The 21,133-nt window shown below is 39.1% G+C and overlaps 1 protein-coding gene and 1 long non-coding RNA gene across 2 annotated transcripts; one reads left to right on the plus strand and one right to left on the minus strand.

Moving 5' to 3' along the window:
• The first annotated feature begins 4,637 nt into the window (after positions 1-4,637).
• Positions 4,638-20,688, plus strand: LOC122829021 (arachidonate 12-lipoxygenase, 12R-type-like). The gene is made up of 15 exons (XM_044113180.1): positions 4,638-4,691; positions 4,941-5,117; positions 5,709-5,913; positions 6,031-6,112; positions 13,653-13,775; positions 13,859-13,962; positions 14,343-14,509; positions 14,612-14,755; positions 16,242-16,445; positions 16,662-16,748; positions 16,842-17,011; positions 17,726-17,847; positions 18,282-18,382; positions 19,040-19,210; positions 20,042-20,688. The coding sequence occupies exons 2-15, from the start codon at positions 4,965-4,967 to the stop codon at positions 20,219-20,221; spliced, it is 2,013 nt and encodes a 670-aa protein (XP_043969115.1). The 5' UTR covers positions 4,638-4,691; positions 4,941-4,964; the 3' UTR covers positions 20,222-20,688.
• On the minus strand, positions 10,026-12,553 carry LOC122829025. Its single transcript, XR_006370316.1, has 3 exons — positions 12,503-12,553; positions 10,183-10,204; positions 10,026-10,077 (listed from the first exon to the last, which is right to left on the minus strand). It is a non-coding gene; the product is annotated as an uncharacterized LOC122829025 (long non-coding RNA).
• Positions 20,689-21,133: the final 445 nt, after the last annotated feature.

The following is a 21,133-nucleotide window of genomic DNA, read 5'->3' on the forward strand; positions in this document are numbered from 1 at the left end:
TTCCTTTTTTCATTGCTCAGAGAAAAGCAGATGAGAGCACGGTAGAAAAAAGAAACTAAATTGCATAAAGCCAATGTGGCACAAATAGCTTTAACACTCGGGAGCATTAAACGCTGCAAAATAGCGGATTTATGCAAAACTTTTTATTGGTAGTTGAACAAATGTGCATATCGGTTTTATATTTCCCAACAGCATTGGTAAAATGTATAGAAAAGCTTTCTACAACAAATGTTTTTATGGAAACTAGGCAATCCCAAGATGCAAGTTTGGCAACAGTTTTTCTTACTGTGAGCCTTGGATATTTTTTTTAAATAAAAATAAATAAAAAAAATTCCCTGACCTTTATTTTGATCGTTTATGGCAGCAAAATAAATTTGGGTCATTGTCTAGACTCCATGTGTTTGAATGACTGGCTATGTTTTGCATTCATTTCTAACAAAGATTTTTTCTTTTCTTGCTTTCCTGTTTCGAAGAATGGTTAGGTGAAATGTGCTACTATGTCACCTTTGCAGATTTTGCCAAAAGAAGAAGTACAAATTGAATGTTCCTAGACACTGGTAAATTTAAGAGAGTAAACTTTAGATTGAAAAAAAGGCTTTACATATAACTTAAGCAACAGCTAAAAACTTTATTAAAACCATTTAAATGTACGCAGTCTACATCCACTGTGTAAGCTAATCAAATTAAACGCTCAGTTTGTCAAAATCTTCTTTGTCATATTATGCCAACTGAAATAAAAGACACATTTATTTAAGGACTTTTACACATTTACCACAATTTTCAAGTAGGTTGAAGGGATTTTCATTAACTGCTCTGATTTACACTGCCATACTTTAGCCACAAATTTGATATGTGCATCTGAAACCCTCAAATACGTAAATATACGTTTTTAAGGGGACAAATTGCTAAATCAATTTTTTAAAGTTAAGTTTGATAGATTGAGCATTTTTATAGCGACTGTAGGTAACAAAGTTTCTTGATTGTGCTACAAAATGGCACTATGTGACTGGAAAACACATAATAGCATATTTTGTTAACACATCTTTACTTGTATTTCCTTAAACAATCACAGTAATGTAATGTAGATTTTTCTATGAATTACAAGTTTTGTTGAAATTTTTATGTACCTATAGATTGGAGCCTTGTCACAGTCTGTTTTTCATTCATCAAATGTATTTTACTATTTGTTGAAAGAGTAACCCATTCAGCTTGAGGCTCTCTGCATCTACACCTTTCTAGCTAAATCTCCAAAAGGACAAAATTACTTCTTGAATTTATTTTGTTGTGTATATCTCATGGAATTATAAACCAAAATATAATAGAAAAATAGATAAGTAGAGAATTATTCACCAACGTTTTAATAAAGTAATAGAAACCGGGGTTCTCACTTTCATAATTAATAATACTTGATGGCAAATAAGATGTTTTGAGTTTTATGATAAGAACAATTTGACATTTTGGTGATGCAGCTCAATCAAATGTGCAGAAGGAAATAATTAAAAAAAAATGAATTTGATTTAAATTTCAGTCTACTGCAGAATAGGCATCAACATTTTTGCAAAGAAATGCATCCACTTACTGTGAGCTGCAACCTCGACCTTACTATCAAAAGTTTTACATTTACCCTTTACTGGCATTTAAAGGGAAAGTATAAGTGCTCATTATTTTATGCTCCTTCACCCCACAGCTCTGTGTGTTTAAGGCCCATGCCAGTAAAGAAAACTGATTTTCTGTTCCTGTTTGCTATATGAAACAGCAAAAATAGTAATAATAATTGTTTTCCCAGAGTCTAAAAATTTGCAGCAACTCATGCTGTTTTACAAAAGTTATTTTATTATTTTACTAGTTTTTCTTTCTCAAAGTGAAAAATAATAATGTTTGCTCTGTGTACAACATATTAAACATTAGCACATGACAATGAGTTATTTATTTGACGTTGATGAATGGTTCTTCATGGAGTGCTTTAAAAAGTTTGAACCTTTCTATTTTTATATAAATTAGAGTTTGAAAATAGACAGATAGAAAACAAAAGTCAAATAGATTAGATCGGCTCTTATCTCTCTGAAAGGTTTTGTTTCTGCCCATTTACATCACAGTCAAAGATAAAATCAGACCAGATTTTCTGAAAGTTACTCCCTCAAACTGGCTTTCTGACTCATCTTAGCAAAAACAGACAAGACAATTAAGCACTCTTGCTTAGTACTAAAGTACAAAGTTTAGATGTTGTGTGCTTTGATTTGTCCTTTAGCATTCCTTCTCTTTATCTTACTGAGAATCACTAAGCTATTTACATAAAAGCTTTTGTTGCTACAGCTTTCACAGCCAGAGTTTTGAGTCAAAGGCATTTCCCTTTAGATTCAAGTGAAACCTAGAACATTAATTGTTCATTTACGGTTTTCAAAATTGCTTTAAAAAGTTACAGAACTTGATGAACTAGTTGTAGTGAGAGGCATGTTCAGCAGGCTAAAATGAAACTTCAGGTTGCCCGTTCACTTTTAAGTTCTAACTAATTCTTATCATTTGTTTTAATAAAATCAGGACCAATCAAGATCAATCTGAAATAATTAAATTTTGGAATTAGGTGACACCAAGTTGAAGGCTATTACTATGTTAAAGTTAATAGTCACACTTTTCTTCAAACCCAAATTTAAAATAAATTTTATTAGGTTGCTTTCTTTAGTATTAACTTATTGTAAAATGTGAGAACACTAATATTATTTGAAAACTTAAGTTTATTTCACCAATATCATAAAATCAAAAACTTGGTTGAGCATTTAACTTCCATGAAATGACCATATACCAACAACTGAGACCATAATGTGTTTTTGTTTGTTTGTTTGTTTTTTTGTTGTTGTTTTTTTTAACAAAAAATAGTCCTAATGAACTGTGTAGGATATTGTTCAATCACAATATGTTGTTACTGTTGTAACTTTTAAATCTGTTGGTTACAGATTTGTTTCTCATCACTTAATTACATACAGCTGGTGCAACTTAACAGACTTCCTCTATCCTCTATCTTGCTCAACTACTGTGGGATGTTAAGGTGTTTTTATTTGCAGAGGTCTGGGTTACCTTTTAGCATTTCATTTATATGAGCACAGAAACACTGCATTTAAACATTGCATTTAAATCACAAGCACAACCAGGGTGCACTCTGAAAAATATTGCCACAGCCATTAAATATGCAGAGCAAAATCGTCCCCCTACTTTATGTTTAATGCACTTACAGTGCCTTAGAAAAAACATTTCCACTAGCCCTAAATGGCTTCAATATGACTTTTAAACACTTTTTTTAAACTTTCTGGTCTTTTAAGTTGTTCTATTTGCTGCTTTGTCTGCATTGTGTGATTGAAGGTTTTCAAATTTTTTGCATTGTAATTTGTTCATTGTAATGACAAACAATTGGAGACTGATAAAAGTTATATTTTAATTAATAAAACTGATATGTTTTTAGATAAATACTGATGCTACATGTGTGTTGTGTGTATTACTTATTTGTTCCCCTGTCATAAGATTTTGATCCAGAGCTAAATTTGCAATAAGAAACCAAATGAAAGCAATATCTGTTTCATCTAACAGTATATTATTTGCATGTTGTTTCTATTTGTTGAAATCAATGGATTGAAGAACATTTACCATAGTTGGTATGTGCTTTAACAATGCTGAACATAGACAACAATTCAGCTAGTCAGAGTAAAATGTGTGACATAAGCTTGTGGTACATTAAGCACGTTTTCAGTTATTTTACCACAGGTATTTGCACAACAGAGCGACAGTTACTCCACGTGCACCAGAAAATTGAGTTATGAAACCTGAACGTTCAGTTTTAGACTGCAGACAAGTTTTCGCTTTTGTCCAGCAATTTTTATGGTTTCTAGATTAAATAGCATCCAAAACCCTCTCTAAACATTATAGGTCGAGAACAGGTTACATTTACGGCAAGTGAAATGTCATCTCTGTACTTTACCAAACATGACACATAACTGTCAGATACTGCATCACAGTATCTGACAGTTACTGTGATGCAGTAACTGTCAGAAAACATCAAGCTTTTTTCTAAATGAGGAAATGAATAGTTTCATAATGTTGCCAAAAGATCAGCAACAGATAATATGCAAATAAATCATCCTTTGGTTGACTTTTTACAAGACCGAACTTTTTACAAGTTCTTGCTAAATCCTTTTGCATGGTAAGAACATGGTAAGAAGGGATTTTAATCAAATTACTATGCAGAGAAATAGTTTTGCATCCAAGTTATGTGTTGGTTACTCTAAATGAGGTTTGGTGTGAAAAACAGTAAAAAACCATCTTTGTGTTAAGTAATAAATTAACATGCACTCAGTTTGTTTTGTTGTTCTGGACAAAACAATTGTAAACAAAAATCTTGGTTTTTGTTATTGTCTATGTGTCATTCTGTAGGTACATGCAGGTTTTATTGCTATCAATATCTCAGGGGGTATGCAAACCCGACGTGTTCAGACATGAAAGTCCCCATATTTAAATAAGAACAGGAAAAAGTCTAAAGATGAGAGGTGGGAGGTTTACTTTCCATGTAGTTTCATCACCATGGCAGTTTCTTGGTACTGAACAAACACTCCCATTGAATACGTGTATATATACAGAAATCAGTGGTGCTAAGTTGCATCAACACAGCAGCTCTTCAGGGAACCTTTGTGATCTCACTAGCAGAGGTAAGACTAATACACTCAAAAGTTGCTGAAGAACAGAAACAAACAAGAATCTTCTGTTTGTAGTTATTTCAAGATGAATTTGTCCATTTCATTGTGATCCAGTATCTTTCATCAGTTTCTCTGTAAAACGTTTTGTTAGTTATCAGGACAATCCTTTTTAATTGTATTGCAATGAACTAGAACAACTAACCAATCAGTGTTGATGATGATTGTTTTTCCCTTTCTTGTTGTTTTTACCTTGACATCAAGGTGGATCAATTTTCAACAGCAAAAATGTTGGATTATGAAGTAACTGTGTACACTGCTAATCTCACCAATGCCACCACTTTCAACAATATCTACATTACGCTGGTTGGCACAGGAGGGGAAAGTGAACACAAGTGGCTGTTGAGCTTGAGAGGACCTTCAGCATTTGTCAGAGGAGCTGTAAGTCTGAAAGATTGAGCTTCAAATTCAAATGTAGAGCAGCTTTAGACCAAGAATCACAAAATCCTTGTCACTTATTTCACATCAGGGTATGTGTAATGCCATAAAGTCACTGCATTGCTTCATGTAACACATCCCGGATATGTACAATGCAGGGACTTGCAAAAGTATTTAAGGTCACTGAAGTTTTCACATTTTGTCATTCTACAACCACAAACTCATTATATTTAATTGGGATAGACCAACACAAAGTAATGCATAATTGCAAAGTGGACAGAATAGAATGTATAATTACAAAAATGTTTTTTTTTTAAAAAAAGAGAAAAAAGTGAGTCATGAATTTGCCCCCTTAAGTCAAAACAACCTCCATTTTCTGTAACTACAGCTGGTATTATTTTAGCGTACGTCTCTGCCAGCTTTGCAGATGTACAGGCTGATATTTCCCTGTTCTTATTTGAAAAATATATTTGAGCAAGATACTCTAATGTAGACAAGTATTCATTGATCTAAACCATTTTGTTGCTGTGGCTTGCTGTAAGTATGCACTTGAAGTCTTTTTATGATTTCAAATTATTGTTTTTATTGTGTTAGGTGGCATCTTTTACAGTTTCCAGCCCCACCTCCCTTGGAAAACTGGTGCTGGTGGAGCTTGACAAACAGCCTTTTTTGGTGTTCCCAGAAGATGCTTGGTTCCCAGCCAAAGTTGAAGTCAAATCCCCAGAGGGAGACATTTACAAGTTTCCCATCTACCGCTGGATCACTGACAGCAAGGTGCACCGCTTCAGAGAAGGAACAGGTCTGTGGAACAGCCGCAAATTCTGTTAAACGCTTGGTTCTGTTCAACTAGAGGAAGACAGGAGCAAATTAATACCAACACATCGTCACATGATTTTTTTCCTCTGTCTTTTCCCAGCCCTGAAAGGGTTCGAAGATAATCATCATCTTGGCAGGTACAGCCGGGAAGAAGAGCTCAAGCAGCGTCAGAAGGACTATTGGTGAGAAATCAGTGGCAAAAACACAAACAACCCTTTTTCCTGTTTGAGTTTATATTTACAAGTAGCTACATCTTAACTTGGAAGTAAATCTACTTCAGCAAATCAATATAACACTGAAACTTGTTTTATTACAAATTTCTAATTTATAGACAGGCCTGTCAAACTACTAAAATGTTTATTCATGAGTAATCACAAATTGAGCACAGCTTGTTTTTTAAATGTTCTTAATCTATTTAAGATTTTCTACGTTTCCCCCATAAGCTTTGGGGTGGACAAATACACTTCTTTTCTGCATATGATTGCAACAATACCAAACATGACAAATATTAAGAATGTTCTACAGAAAAAAAAGAAACTATAAAAGGTACCTCTCCAAAAAAACATGTCTGAAGTATTTGTACGCAATTAATCCCAGGTAAGATAAAAGTGTTTTACCTGTTATGGTGAAAAAAGACAACAGACTTTAAGAGGAATTAAAAGAAGAAAAATGGTATAAAGTACACTAAATATAATGTAACAATGTAACACAACATTGAAAATAAATCACACATTTGTAAAACTGAGTAACTCCATTAGCAATGCCCGCCAGTCGCCATGGCAGCGCTTCTTACGTTTAAATCTTCACCAATGGGATAGTGGCGAGCAAGAGGTGGGGAGGAAAGGAGCGCTGTGCTTTTATTTATTTTTTCTCCCCTCTAGGGGGTCTTTTGTGGGCTCTATCAGCCTACTTATATGTAGGCTGATAGGAAAGGGGGAAGACATGCGGCAAATGTTGCCAGGTCCGGGAATCAAACCCGCGCCAGCCACGTCGAGGACTCAAGGCCTCCAAATGTGGGTCACGCTATCCCCTGCGCCACCACAGCATATCCTGGGCTGTGTGTTTATACCAGAAATGATAACATTGTACCAAGCTGTACTGCTGCAACCAATAGGACAATTCAAATGTCTAAGAACCGTTTGACCAAAGAGACCAGTAGTGAGACGATTTTAAGCAAAATAATACACCACTAAAAGAATTGCACAAAAATGTCAAAATTCTCACAGAAACCTAAAGGCAGAAGCCCAGATAGCTTATTTAGATAGCTTATCAGCAAAAAATATTGATTTTGGTGTGAGTTTTACTTTGATTATGACATAATTGTTCACCAGACTCTAGTGCAGAAACAACTACAAACGCCACACCAGCAAAAGGTAAGTTCGAATTTATTTGTGACCAGCAGCGGTGGGGGGGGCAGCAGCCAAGGAACCAAGGAACCAAGGAACCAGCCAGAATGCACTGGACAGAAAAGGCAGGATGGCCATCCACAATGTGTCCTGCAAATCACATTAGTTCTCGCAGCTAGCTGCGTTCTTCATCGACGCACGAGCCGAGTGATCCACCGCTAAGAGTTGTCTGTTTGAGTTTTGGGTTTGACAAGTTCGGAGAATGGGGGTTCGATAAAAGCCAGGTGGACGGAGCCTCCACAGGGGTCGATGGGTGGACAGGCAGGCAAGCGCGTAGAGCGGGGGTGATCCAGCACCGAAGGCGGACGGACAGGAAAACGGAGCCAGACAGGAGACGGGGAACGGCTGAGAGCAGGAGCCGCGTAGAGCCGAACGAGAAGCCAAACCAAGCCCTCTTACAGATCAGGAACGAGGATTACTTCGGACCAAGGAACGGGGAATCTTTATGACCAGGAACGAGGTCTCACTGGAAGCGTAGAACCATCTGGCAGCGATATCAGGCTTCGGCTTCTATAAAACCTCTCCTCCTAATGGATAGATGAGCTCCAGCTGGCCGCTCCTGTCCGACACGCCCTGCAGGAGAGAGGGTAGGGGACAACACACACTCGCAGCACCGCTATGGGACATGACAGTATCCTCCCCCTTAATGGACGCCTCTTGGCGGACAACTAGAGGTAGAAGCAGTTGACCTCTCAAATGAAGAGATAAGATCAGGGTCCAAAATAAAGGAACAGGGAATCCAGGACCGATGTTCTGGTCCATACCCCTCCCAGTCCACCAGATATTGACGGCCGCGCCCACGAGGGCGGACCGCCAGAATGCGCTGGACAGAAAAGGCAGGATGGCCATCCACAAGCCGGGAGGGCGGAGGGGGTCCTGGTGGAGGGCACAAGGGACTGGAATGAACAGGCTTGATCTGAGAAACATGAAAAACCGGGTGAACCCGCAGGTGAGACGGGAGTCTTAGGCGTACTGTAGAGGGGCTAATAACCGAAATAATAGTAAAAGGGCCAAGGAACCTAGGAGAGAGTTTCTTAGAGGTGGACTTAAGGGGAAAATCCCTTGAAGAGAGCCAAACCTCTTGACCCGGGGTGTACTGGGGAGCTGGCATACGTAGTCTGTCTGCTATCCTTTTATTCTGAAAGGAGATACGTTGCAGGGCAGCTTTAGTTTGCTCCCACACTCTCTGACACCTTCTGAGGTGGGTTTTAACAGAAAGGGTGGCTGGTTCAGGAAAAGAGGATGGTAGGAGAGGGGGCTGGTAGCCAATAGAGGCTTCAAACGGGGAAAAGCCTGTAGCGGCCGAGACATGAGTGTTGTGTGCATACTCCACCCAAGGTAGGTGGGTGCTCCAAGAACCAGGATTAGATGCACAAACACAATGCAGGGTATTCTCTAGCTCCTGATTAAGTCTCTCACATTGCCCGTTGGTCTGGGGGTGGAAGCCAGAAGATAGACAGGGCTTGGCCCCTAGCGCGGAGCAAAAATCCTTCCACACATGTGAGACAAACTGAGGCCCTCTATCGGAGACAATCACAGATGGGATGCCGTGCAGGCGGAAGACATGCTGCAAAAGGAGTCTGGCTGTCTCGGGGGCCGACGGGAGCTTGGCCAATGCCACTAGGTGGCATGCCTTGGAGAACCTGTCAATGATGGTGAGAATGACTGATTTATTATGGGAGGGGGGGACACCAGTGATGAAGTCCAGGGCAATGTGAGACCAGGGACGTGAAGGGACATCGAGAGGCTGAAGCAGGCCGGCAGGAGGACGGTAGGACGATTGACCCCTAGCACAGGCCCTGACATATTCCTGCACATCCTTGTTAAGGGATGGCCACCAGAAATAGCGTCGGAGGAGCCCAATGGTGCGGCTAACCCCAGAGTGACAGGAGAACCTAGATGCGTGACCCCAATGGATCACTTGACCCCGCATGGAGGTGGGGACAAAGGTGCGATTGGGGGCACCTCCAGGGTCCGGTTCACCAGCTTGGGCTGCTTTGAGGGAACTCTCAAGCTCCCATGTGATGGCACCGACCGTACAGGTGGGCGGGAGGATACTCTTGGAGGAGTCATCCAGGCTGTCCGGGGAATGCCGTCTGGAGAGGGCGTCTGGTTTAGAGTTTTTGGACCCAGAGTTTTAGAGTTTTTTATGTGATTGTCAGGTTGAAACGGGAAAAGAACAGCGTCCAGCGGGCCTGTCTTGGGTTCAGGCGCTTAGCAGACTGCAGGTAGGCTAAGTTTTTATGGTCTGTCCAGACCAGGATGGGCCGCTCCGTGCCTTCAAGCCAGTGTCGCCATTCCTCCAAAGCCAATTTGATGGCTAGGAGCTCCTTATCGCCAATGTTATAATTGCGTTCGGGAGGAGTGAAACGTTTAGAGAAAAAGGCGCATGGGTGAAGTTTATTATCGAGGTGAGACCGTTGGGACAGAACAGCCCCGGTGTCAGATGCATCCACCTCTAAAACAAACTGAGTAGATAGGTCTGGGTGAATCAGAATGGGTGCGTCAACAAAACTCTGCTTGAGCTCTGAGAAGGCCCGGTCAGCTTCTTGGGTCCAGGAAAAAGGTCTCTTGATAGAGGTAAGAGGCGTGAGGGGGGCGGCCACCAAACTGAAGCCTCTGATGAACCGCCTGTAGAGGTTCGAGAAACCTAGAAAGCGCTGCAGCTGCTTCCTGGAAGTAGGAACGGGCCACTCCTGGACAGCCTGAGTCTTCTCAGGGCTGGGCCTCACCTGTCCTCCCTCAAACACAAAACCCAGAAAGGTCAAGGATGGTTTATGAAACTCACATTTCTCTGCTTTCACAAACAGGTTGTTCTCCAGTAAACGTTGAAGAACCTTCCTTACGTGGGTCCGGTGTTCGGTGAGACTGTTGGAGAAGATTAGAATGTCATCCAAATAGACAAACACAAAAACATTCAAGTAATCCCGAAGGACATCATTTACTAAGGTCTGGAAAACTGCTGGGGCGTTGCAAAGTCCAAAAGGCATAACCAAGTATTCAAAATGTCCAATGTGGGTCTTGAAAGCAGTCTTCCATTCGTCTCCCTCTCTTATCCGCACTAAGTGGTAAGCATTGCGCAGATCTAATTTGGAGAAAATGGTGGCCCTTTGGACTGACTCAAAGGATGAAGAGATGAGGGGGAGAGAGTATTTGTTCTTGACGGTAATTTGATTAAGCCCCCGATAATCAATGCAGGGACGAAGTGATTTGTCTTTCTTTTGGACAAAGAAAAACCCCGCCCCCATGGGGGAAGAGGATGGACGGATTATGCCTGCGGAAACAGACTCAGAAATGTATCTCTCCATGGCTTCTCGTTCGGGTCTTGACAGATTGTAAAGTCTGCCTGAGGGCAGGGGGGCTCCAGGGAGCAACTCAATGGCACAATCATAAGGGCGGTGTTGAAGGAAGAAAGTTACTAAGTTAACTTAATTTGGAAAAAGCTTGGCTCTCTTTTCTTCCTATTTTCCCGGGTCCTTCCAGCGAGGAGTGTGTGCCAATCAGGAACAAGGATGCGTGATGACGTCACAGAGTTACAGCGTTTAATCTCATAGGAAACCACAATGAAGTAACAACACAAACTGCAAAACAGCCAAGATACAGACTCATTACCTGAGACAGACAAAGAATAAAAACAAAGACAGAGACAGAGAAAGAAAAAGCAAAGACATGTCTTTGGAGAAGGCTGAATGCCAAAACGGCAGGAAATAACAGCGATCTGAATCATTATTATCGTGTTCAATCTCTTTATAGTGGAGGCGTTTCTCTCCTTGTTAATGTATTCATTAAGGCGTACCCCTGGTTCGACCAACCAGGAGCTCCCCTGGACACTCAGAGGAACTTAGACCTTCCCTTAATTTCACGCCAGAGATCAAAGGCCATTTGGTCTCTAGAAGAACAATGGAGCAAGCAGCTGCATCCTAGTCTTCTGGCTCTAACAGATACCTGTGACATTCGGAGTGCCTCCCGGCCAAATCAAGTAATTTAGTTTAAGGAAAGATTATCTTCACAAACCTAATTCTGGTCTACTGCATTCAGCATTTTCCAAAGATTTAAGTCCTTGCTTTATCACATAAAATCCTGAACAGTTTTCTAATACTAAACAACACATTTTCATTGAAACAATTTCCATTTGGTTCAGATATTATCATAGACAGTACAATTTTCAAATACATTCAGCATTCACCATTCTAAACTTAGATAATACACTTTGGTTATAAACTTGCTATTAATACTTAGAAAAATGTTAATGATCTCAACATTCTATGTTGCATTTTAGTTCCAAACCCTGCCAGATGTGGTTCTAAAAAACCTTTGATGTTCTGTGAACCATACAGGCTTCTGCCCTGCAATAGATGCTAATTTCGTGGCTTCCTGAGCCCTGATAACAATCCTAAAAGATCCCCTTTGATCTGCATCTAGTTCCTGACCTTTGACATTTACTCTGGTGGATAATTTCCTGTAAATTCTTCACAGAATATCTGTTTAAAACTAAGAAATTTATACAACATAGAATGTTCAAGATACCTTTTACATATGACATAAAATTAACTGTTAAGAAATTTGTTCAAAATCAGACTGTTCAATATACCTTTTACACCTGGGGTAAGATTAGCTGTATTAAGCACTAAAAATAATAATTTTCCGTAACAGCGGTGAGCAGGGAGAGATAGGGCTAGTGTCTTATTAAAAACCCTTTTAAGATCATGATACTCGGTGGGAACTGATGATAAGTCTGGCAGTTCAGGTTCTGCAGTAGGACTAGGGGGCCCCCTGGGGACAGCAGATTGTAAACAGCAATTATGACAGTGTTCGCTCCACGACTCAATGAGACCAATGGACCAGTTAATGTGCGGGTTGTGAGTCTGTCACCAGGGGTAACCAAGCACCAGGGGGGCGGACTTGGTCGGAAACACAAAAAAAAGAAATCTGTTCATGGTGATTTCCTGACACCACTAACGAGAGTGGGTCAGTACGGCAGGTCATGGTGGTTAATGGACCTCCGTCCAACGCAGACACTGGAATGGGGGCAGAGAGAGTGTGGACCGGGATGTCATACTCCTTAACAACCTCTGGACTGATTAGGTTTTGCTCAGCCCCTGAATCAATAAATGCTAGTATGGGATGCGTCTCTCCACAGATACAAAGAAGAGAAGGGATACTCACATGAGGTTTGGTGGTGAGTTTGCCCGCCAGTACCCCCACGCTTACTGACGGGCCCCGGCTTTTGGGCGAACAGGGCAGTTGGCGATGAAGTGGGCGGGAACCCCGCAGTACAGGCAGCATCCGGCGTCTCTCCTCCGTTTACGCTCCTCGGGAGTGAGCCGGGCCCGACCAATCTCCATAGGTTCAGGCGGTGGTGATGGGGACGAAGGAGGACTCGGGGTCGGGGACGTGACTCTGGGAACCTCGGCCCTAGACGGGACTGCGGAGGTCCCGGATCGTTGTTTGGACCTCTCCCGTATCCGGTTATCAATACGGACTGCTAGACTGATTAGCTCCTCGAGAGTCTTAGATTCGTCACGGTAAGAGAGTTCATCTTTCATCCTCTCGGAGAGAGCGTTGCTGAAAGCTCCTCTAAGAGCCGCATTATTCCACCCCGTTTCAGCAGCCAGAATGCGGAACTCCACCACGAGTTCAGAGACAGGCCGGTTCCCCTGTCGTAACTCCCAAAGTCTCTTACTAGCGTCCTCCCTACTGGCTACCATATCAAAAACCTGCTTGAAAGACTCAATAAAGTCATCGTATGAGTAGAGGTGTATGCTTGCCTCGTTAATTACCGCCTCAGCCCATTTCAGGGCCTTACCTCTTAAAAGACCAATGACATATGAGATCTTACTGGCGTCATCGCGGAAGGATTGAGGCGATCGGCCAAAAACCAGAGCACACTGGAGCAGGAAACCCCTGCACTTACCCTGCTCCCCGGAAAACGGCTCCGGCAGAGGGGAAATAACCTCACGGAAGCTGGGTGAAGGGGAGGTAGGGGCGGGAACAGGCGGGGCGGCAGCAGTATCGGTCCCTGCAGCAGACGGCTTGATCTTAGCACTTATCTCCTTCAGCTGCTGCGACAGTTCGGAAAGGCTCTGCGTTAGCTCAGACTGCCGCTGCTGCATAGCCCGAAGCGCGTTGTTATTTTCTCAGCAGTTTACCAGAGTCTAGGGCCGAGGTTCCCAAAATGCAGATTACCTTTTTGAAGAAAATTCTAATTTACTAGGTTGCAAGTGTATATGCTGATGTGTTTTGTATTGAGAAACTAAATAAATTTTAGTTTATTTGTACTAAAATAAAACACCATACAAATTCTTTTTTTTCTCAGCTGGGATGTGTATGTGGAAGGAATTCCTCACTGCATAAAAACAGATGGCTCATTGTCTCTACCTGCTGAAGTCTGGTTCTCCTTTACCAAGCAGACTGAATTTCTTTTCACAGCAAGCGCAGGGTAAACTCCTAATAATCTGATACAAATATGCCTTTAATTTGAGATTTTTATGTCACATTAATGTTTTGTTTTTTCTTAACTAGACTGGCTGAGCTGAAACTGAAGGGGATGGCTGATGATAAGACAAATTGGAAGAACATTGAGGATATCAAAAGAGTCTTTTACAACAGACAGTCTGATATATCTGGTATTGACAACTTGCACTGAAGTTAATCGTACTAAGCCATGAAACATGTTAAGACCGGGGTGTGGGTTTAATATTTGTTGTAATTGTTTAAGATGTATTTTGTAACAAAAAGTTCCTTGTAAAAAGTGCACAGTGACACTTTTGTGGTGATTTGGACGAAAAAGTTAAATTATTCTTCTTGAATGTATTCACAATGTATTTTAGACTGTTTATGCTTCAACAACAAAACGTTCAGTGTCCTCATGGCCTGCAAAATTTTCAGCTTGCTCTTCCACCATTTTTGAAGGCTGTATTTATCATTTCATTTATATTTTTAAACAAATTTATAGTGTTTTTGTGAAAGATTTGTGCTATTGTTTTGTTTTCTGTTTTTTTTACAGTCTATGTCCAACAACACTGGAAGGACGATGCTTTTTTTGGTTACCAGTTTCTAAACGGGGTTAATCCCATGCTGATTCGCCGCTGCACCATCCTGCCTGGCAACTTTCCTGTTACGGACAACATGGTTTTCCCTGATGGTTGTTGCAGCTTGGCAGAAGAAATTAAGGTGATTACCTTTACAAAAAAAATTATAGATATTTCCTAGTAGATTTGAGGTTCTTGTATTTTTACATAAAATCTTTTAACATTTTCTGAAAATGTTAAACAGAAAGGCAACATATTCCTTTGTGACTACAAGCAAATGGATGGAGTGAAAGCAAACACCATCAATGACAAGAAACAGTACCTGATGGCTCCTCTTGTCTTGTTCCACAAAACTCCAGATGATAAACTCATGCCAATTGCTATTCAGGTGAGATTAGCACTCATATACAGTAATTAAAGTACACAAATTATTAAGTATTCAATTAAATATCTTTTTTGTACAAACCAAAAGATTAAAGTTTGGCAGGAACCAAACCGTCGAGAATAACAAACTTTGGAAAAATATTTAACAGAAAGAACCAGGGACTTAAGACCAAGCAGCCATTGATTAGGTTGAGTTTGGAACCTAAAACATGCACATCAATGTCTAACACTACAGCCATTCAAGATAAAAGCATTCATTGCAAAGTTGCCATTTTCAAATCAAGTTCATAAGACAAACATTTTTATGATAATTGAAATGTTTGTCAATGAGGAGGAAGTGAGGAGAAATGTTGTCTGATCACAGCTAGAGGACCCACCAGAGTAGCTGTTTGGTAAGCCTTTTATGATAACCCTGGTCTGTCAGTAATTCATGACCACTTGTCACAAAACCTGTAATTTTAAAGATTTTTTTTAATATGTAAAATCCTGGCTGTATCCAGTATTCAGATTATTTTGTGACTAGCATTGTTACTTTGGTGTTAACAGGTGTGCAGGTGTTAGCATTGTTATCAACAGTACAATACACATTTCAGCAGTGAATGAATGCAGATAAAAGTTTTTCTTTTCAATAAATTGATCAGTCAGTGTGAGAGGGATTTACCCCCTCACTAACAGGTGCTGTATTTTTGTACTTATGCTCCAATTAACTTAATTCATAACTGTATTTTTGTTTGGGGGAAGGTTAAAACCTGCTGATTCATAAGATTTTCTTCTGATCACTCTCTGCTTCTCAGACATTAATTCAACACATTCCTGTTAAATTTAAAACAAAATTCTTTTTTGTTTCTTTCTGTTTTAGGGATACGTGACTCCAAAGAACCTTTTGTGTTTAAAAAAAAAAGTGTTTTTGAATCCTGCATCTGCTTTTAAAAACAATTGCAATTCATGAAGCCTTCACACTATCAACATTTTTTTTTTTTTTTTTGGTTTTCTGATTCTGAAATGAGACATTTGTGCTTTCAGCAAGACATTGATGCCTGATGGCAACAATTACTGTGTTGTGATAAGTTTGTGAATTAATCAAGCCATTTTTAAATGTATTAAGAACAAGAGAATGACATCCAAATTGTTTATTTTGAAAAGAATTGACAGAAGTCAAAAGCGAAATTCCCTTTCTTAGAAAGTAGACTTGTAGAAAAACTTGGAAGTCAGATAACACAATTATTAGAAATGTATCACTACCACCACCAGTCTGGTTTGTTCTTTTGTCGAAGGGTTATATCTTCAAACACACACGCCTATCTGACTACTGTTCTGTCTAATCTGATTTCAGACTATCAGTGTGGATTAAGTTAAAACTCTTCACAGAGGTTCTCAAGAAAAAAATGAGTCAGCAGAAAAAATGCAAAACAATTTCAGAAACATTATTCAACTGTATGATTTACCTGTAATGAAATAAATGCCGATACTTTATTTAAACTCTGATGTAGCTGAAGCAGAAACCAGCAGAGGACAATCCAATCTTCTTGCCATCTGATTCCGAGTACGACTGGCTGATGGCAAAGATTTTTGTCAGAAGTGCAGATTTCAATGAGCATCAGCTCAACGTTCACCTGCTGCGCACTCACCTGCTGGCTGAGGTCTTTGCAGTGTCACTGTTGCGCAACGTGCCCATGGTGCATCCTCTCTTCAAGGTAACTGAAGCTGCAGGTCCCTCTGTGTTTATGCCTGTACTGACAGATTCTCATGATGATGCAACATGTAAAAAAAACATGAACTTTTAATTTGTTAATTGCACTCATTCTTAAGTTTTCACTTTGTATTATTGTAATTCAGAATACATTTGGTTTTTTTTTTTAATTTGCAAACTGTTCCTGTTGTATAACCAACAGTGTTTTCTTGTTTTTCAGCTTCTCATACCTCATACTCGCTACACTCTGCAGATCAACGTCTTAGCTCGGAAAAGACTCATATCTGAGGAGGGTGTTTTCACCAAAGTAAAAAAAAAAAAAAAACTTTACTCAAAAGGACATTATTTTAAATTTTGAATGACAGTGTTTGTCTTTAACTCTGACTTTACTTTTCTCTAGTTTTCAGCTTCTGGAGGAGAGGGTATGATGACAATTCTAAGGAGATCGCTGTCCTCCGTAACATACAGATCTCTCTGTGTGCCTGAAGACATTGCTGAGCGCGGACTGAAGGACGTACCAAACTTCTACTACAGAGATGATGCACTCAGAGTGTGGGATACTATCAACAGGTATAATAGGCTATTTCCATTTTGCATCTTACATCATGCTACTTTATCTCTTAATGACAAATCATCAGATGGCTTATTGTGCAAAACTTCCACACTTCTATTTATTAGGATTGTGTATAAATGTGTTAAGAAGAGAAACAGGTAGTTATTTTTTTTTCTCCCTTTTGTCTGAGATGCTTTTCAGACTGCTTTCTTTTAATACTTTGTTGTTTATACTGACTAAGGCCTTCCATTTTGGCTTGCAAAACAATCATGTTTGTAAAGAACAACATTAATGATTATACTGTGAACCAGCAAAAATAAAAAACTTCTCCAGAAACCACAGATGGGTAGAATTATGTCTGGGGCTAAATAAAGCTTTGTTTAAAAATTCAAGAAAGATTTTAGTGGATTTCAGTTTTTTTTTTTTTTTTCTTTAATTCTTTCCCATGTTGAATTTAAATCAGCCCAAATTTAAATCAAGTAACTTACTCTGGAAATCATCTTAACTGTTGTCCAGTATCAGTTATGGTCATTTTCCTCATGCAGATAATTTGTGGTATTAAAAAAAAAAAAAAATCTGTGTTTTTTAGAAATGTAAATTATTAGAAAAGAAAAAAGGTATCATAAATTCAGTAATATTCCTGAAAAAAAGTCATGAAATGAGAAATACACTTCACTATTACTGGGTATGTATTTGATGTCTTTCACAAAATATTTCTGTGTGTCTGAAAGATTTGTGCGGGGTATCCTGAGCTACTACTACAAGTCTAATGCTGAAGTTCAGCAAGACTCCGAACTTCAAAAGTGGATTTTGGACATTTTTGAACATGGATTCCTTTCCCAGCCTGGCTCAGGTATACATTAAAGAATATAATACGGCTTGATAAACATATCACAGATCTGTATAATGGAAGCATTTGGGTTGCAAAGTGGTGCTGCTGGTAGCAAGGACGTTCTGGGTCCCAACCCAGAACATTGCACGTTTTCTCCATGTATGAATGGATCTTCTCTGGGTACTCCAGCTGCCTCCTAAAAGTCAATTGACTATTATGTTATTTAGTCTCTAAATTACCCCTAGATATGATTGTGTGTGCATGGTTGCTTGTCTTGCGTGTCCCAATGTTGCCCAAAGACTGCTGGAGATAGGCACCAACCCACCCCAACCCTCACCCACTTACAGACCTACAAGAACAAGTGGTTAGAGACAATCAGTGGGATGGGACAGACGGTTAAGAATTGATCAAACATCGAATGTTTAAATGTTAAGTTTACTTTTTCTAATTCTCAGGAATCCCACAGAAACTTACCACAGTGGATGAGCTCATCAAGTTTGTCACCATGGTGATCTTCACCGGCTCAGTCCAGCATGCTGCTGTGAACAGTGGACAGGTAAGGGTTTGGGATTTAGATATGATTTGTATTATTTGCACATGAATTGAAGCTTGCTGTGTTATTTCAGAGTAAATGAATACAAAGCCATCAATTGATACTGTAAATAATGCTACAAATGCTAGAACATAATTCAAATTCACCAAACACGGTTTTCAAATCACATAATTTTTTGAATACAGACTTTACAGCATAGCTAAAACAGTAACTCATGTGGCTCTGATATGGTATACTGCCTGTGTGGTATGCAGGGATATTTGTGTCCATATTATCTTTGAATTATCAATATAAATGTGTCTCAGGTCAATACCAAAGGGCACCTTCTACCTTGATTCTAATAATGATATACATTTTGTTAAGATAGGGTAGGTTGTCATATCTAGTTTAATAGCTTTAACGGTTGGTTGTAAAAATAGAAACAACAAACAACCAAGTAAACACTATTTTAAACCATCTAAAGGTTCAAGGAATTATGGCCTGAATCCAGTCAGCAAACTGTCTAAAACTATCAGTCAGATAGTTCTAGACTATCTGACTGATAGTCAGATACAACTATAATTATACCCATTATGCTTTAAAGTTAATAGAGCTGTATTTTGAAATTCCACAAGCAAAAGAAATCAATAACAAACTATAATATTCATTTCTATACTGCAGTTTGACTTTGGTAGCTGGATGCCAAACACTCCAGTTTCCCTGCAACTGCCACCTCCAACCAAAAAAGGGGAAGCGACTGAAGAAACAATGCCGAAAACACTGCCGGATGTCAACACCACAGTTCAGGGCATGGCCACCCTGTGGCTGCTCAGCCAGCGGTCCAGTGACTTTGTGAGTGTTCACACTTCAGTATGTTTTGCAAACATATGGTCAAGCTTTATCAAGAACATTTGAACAGGTTGATCTCAATAAAGCAGAAAATAATTTAAAAGTGAATCCATTTCAGTTATTTAGCTTTAAACCCCCAAAAAACCCATATATTGTTTAAATTGATTACACAGTCTAATGTACTCAGCACATTTTGATGAGTATGCCTTACAGCTATTGAAAACCCAAAATTCAGTTTCTTTGAAATCTTGAATATTACACGAGATGGATACAGATATATTTGTAGTAAGGAAATGTTATGCCTTGGAGAATAAAGACAGATGATTTGACAGCTTTCCACCAGATGGAAGGAGAATCCAGTCAACCAATCGATTTTATTTACAAAGCATCCTTCATACTAAAAGCAGTTCAAAATGCTGTACAGATCAATAAAACAAACCCACAAAACAAAATAAACAATTACCCATCCCACCCTAAATTTCTGTCAAAAAAATGTCCATGTATTATTTGGTTTATGCAACTTTGAGAAATTTCCTTTTGGATTTTCTGTAGCTTCAATCCATTCACAAAATGAGCATAAATATATGGTTGAAATAGATCACTCAATGTTTCTTTATAATATATTAGGTTCATTTTTTGCAGGGAATGACCTAAACAATTAGGTTTTTCATGGTTTTCTATTTTCTTGAGATGAACCTGTATATAAATAAGGTAAAACGCTACTATTCAACTCCATGACTTCTTCATGGTTCCATATGTTTACACGATTAGTCTACATTTTTCAAACATTTGCATCTCGGTGGCAGAAAAACTAAGTGTCATTGATTTCATCAGGTACCTCTTGGTCAGTACCCCGAGGACCACTTCAGTGAGAAGACTCCACGGCAGGTGATAGAGAACTTTCAAAAGGAGTTGGCAGCGTTGAGTGCAGCAATCAAAGAGAGAAACAAGACTCTGGAAGTGCCGTACAAATACTTGGATCCAGAGGAGGTAGAAAACAGTGTGGCTATTTAGGAAAGGAAGAGAAGTTTCCTTTCAGTTTTCTTAGTTAATAATAATCCCACACTGATGTGCTTCATGTTAAATTGGGATCATAGGAGGACATGACAATTATTTTACATTTTATTTCAGTTTAAATGTATAATGCAGATTTGAGGGCAATGTTATTATTTGGGATGCATGCAGAGAAATATCAAACGAACGAGTGTACCGACCCTATAGAGTTTTTTTTTTTCCTTATACATATGGTAATGGGATAATATTCTGCACCAAAGAGAATATCTAACATTGTGTTTTGGAGACATGTCTTGCATAAGAGATATTTTTGCAACAGAAAACAAATCTTCAGGGTTTATGATCAAGTACTAAAATGAAAATATCAACATTTTAGAAAATGAGTTTCTCTAACTTGTTGCTTAAAAAATATCTGTGTAAGAATCTATGGCAAAGTGCAAATAAAAACGCTTTTAAGCAGAAAACAATTATTGTGCATTTCACTTACACTTTTTAGCCGAACAAACAAAATCAAGAAGAATGAATGTAGAATTAGTTCTTCCATTAAGAGAAGTCAAGCTGATGAAATTATTTACTGTGGTAAGAGAAAAGCCAGCCAAGAACACATGGATGGGTTTTAAGAAACAAAGTCAACCTCAGAGAACCACAAGGTTTTACAAAATGCTTCAGTTTTCATATGTTTCCATCAGTAAAACCCTGCATATGTAGATGTAAGGATGGAAATTATGTTTGTAACTTTCCTCCTGAATAAGGTTTCCTCCTGAATAAGACAGGGATCTTTTTATGACTGTAAACATTCCCTCTCTACTTGAAGCTGTAGACTAGGGAACATTAAAAACAAATGCTCTTCATGAAATATATAAATAAAATAAGGCTAGTAAGTATTAACCAGGAATGGTTTCTCACCTTTGC

Source organism: Gambusia affinis, linkage group LG04, assembly GCF_019740435.1.
Source record: "Gambusia affinis linkage group LG04, SWU_Gaff_1.0, whole genome shotgun sequence".
NCBI classification, from domain to species: domain Eukaryota; kingdom Metazoa; phylum Chordata; class Actinopteri; order Cyprinodontiformes; family Poeciliidae; genus Gambusia; species Gambusia affinis.

What these genes read in the sequence shown, in the direction of transcription:
- LOC122829021 (XM_044113180.1), top strand. Translation starts at nt 4,965, where the DNA reads ATGTTGGATTATGAAGTAACTGTGTACACTGCTAATCTCACCAATGCC. An exon ending in CAGCGTCAGAAGGACTATTG is followed by an intron (nt 6,113 to 13,652) that starts GTGAGAAATCAG and finishes TTTTTTTCTCAG; the next exon opens with CTGGGATGTGTATGTGGAAG. An exon ending in TGGTGCATCCTCTCTTCAAG is followed by an intron (nt 16,446 to 16,661) that starts GTAACTGAAGCT and finishes CTTGTTTTTCAG; the next exon opens with CTTCTCATACCTCATACTCG.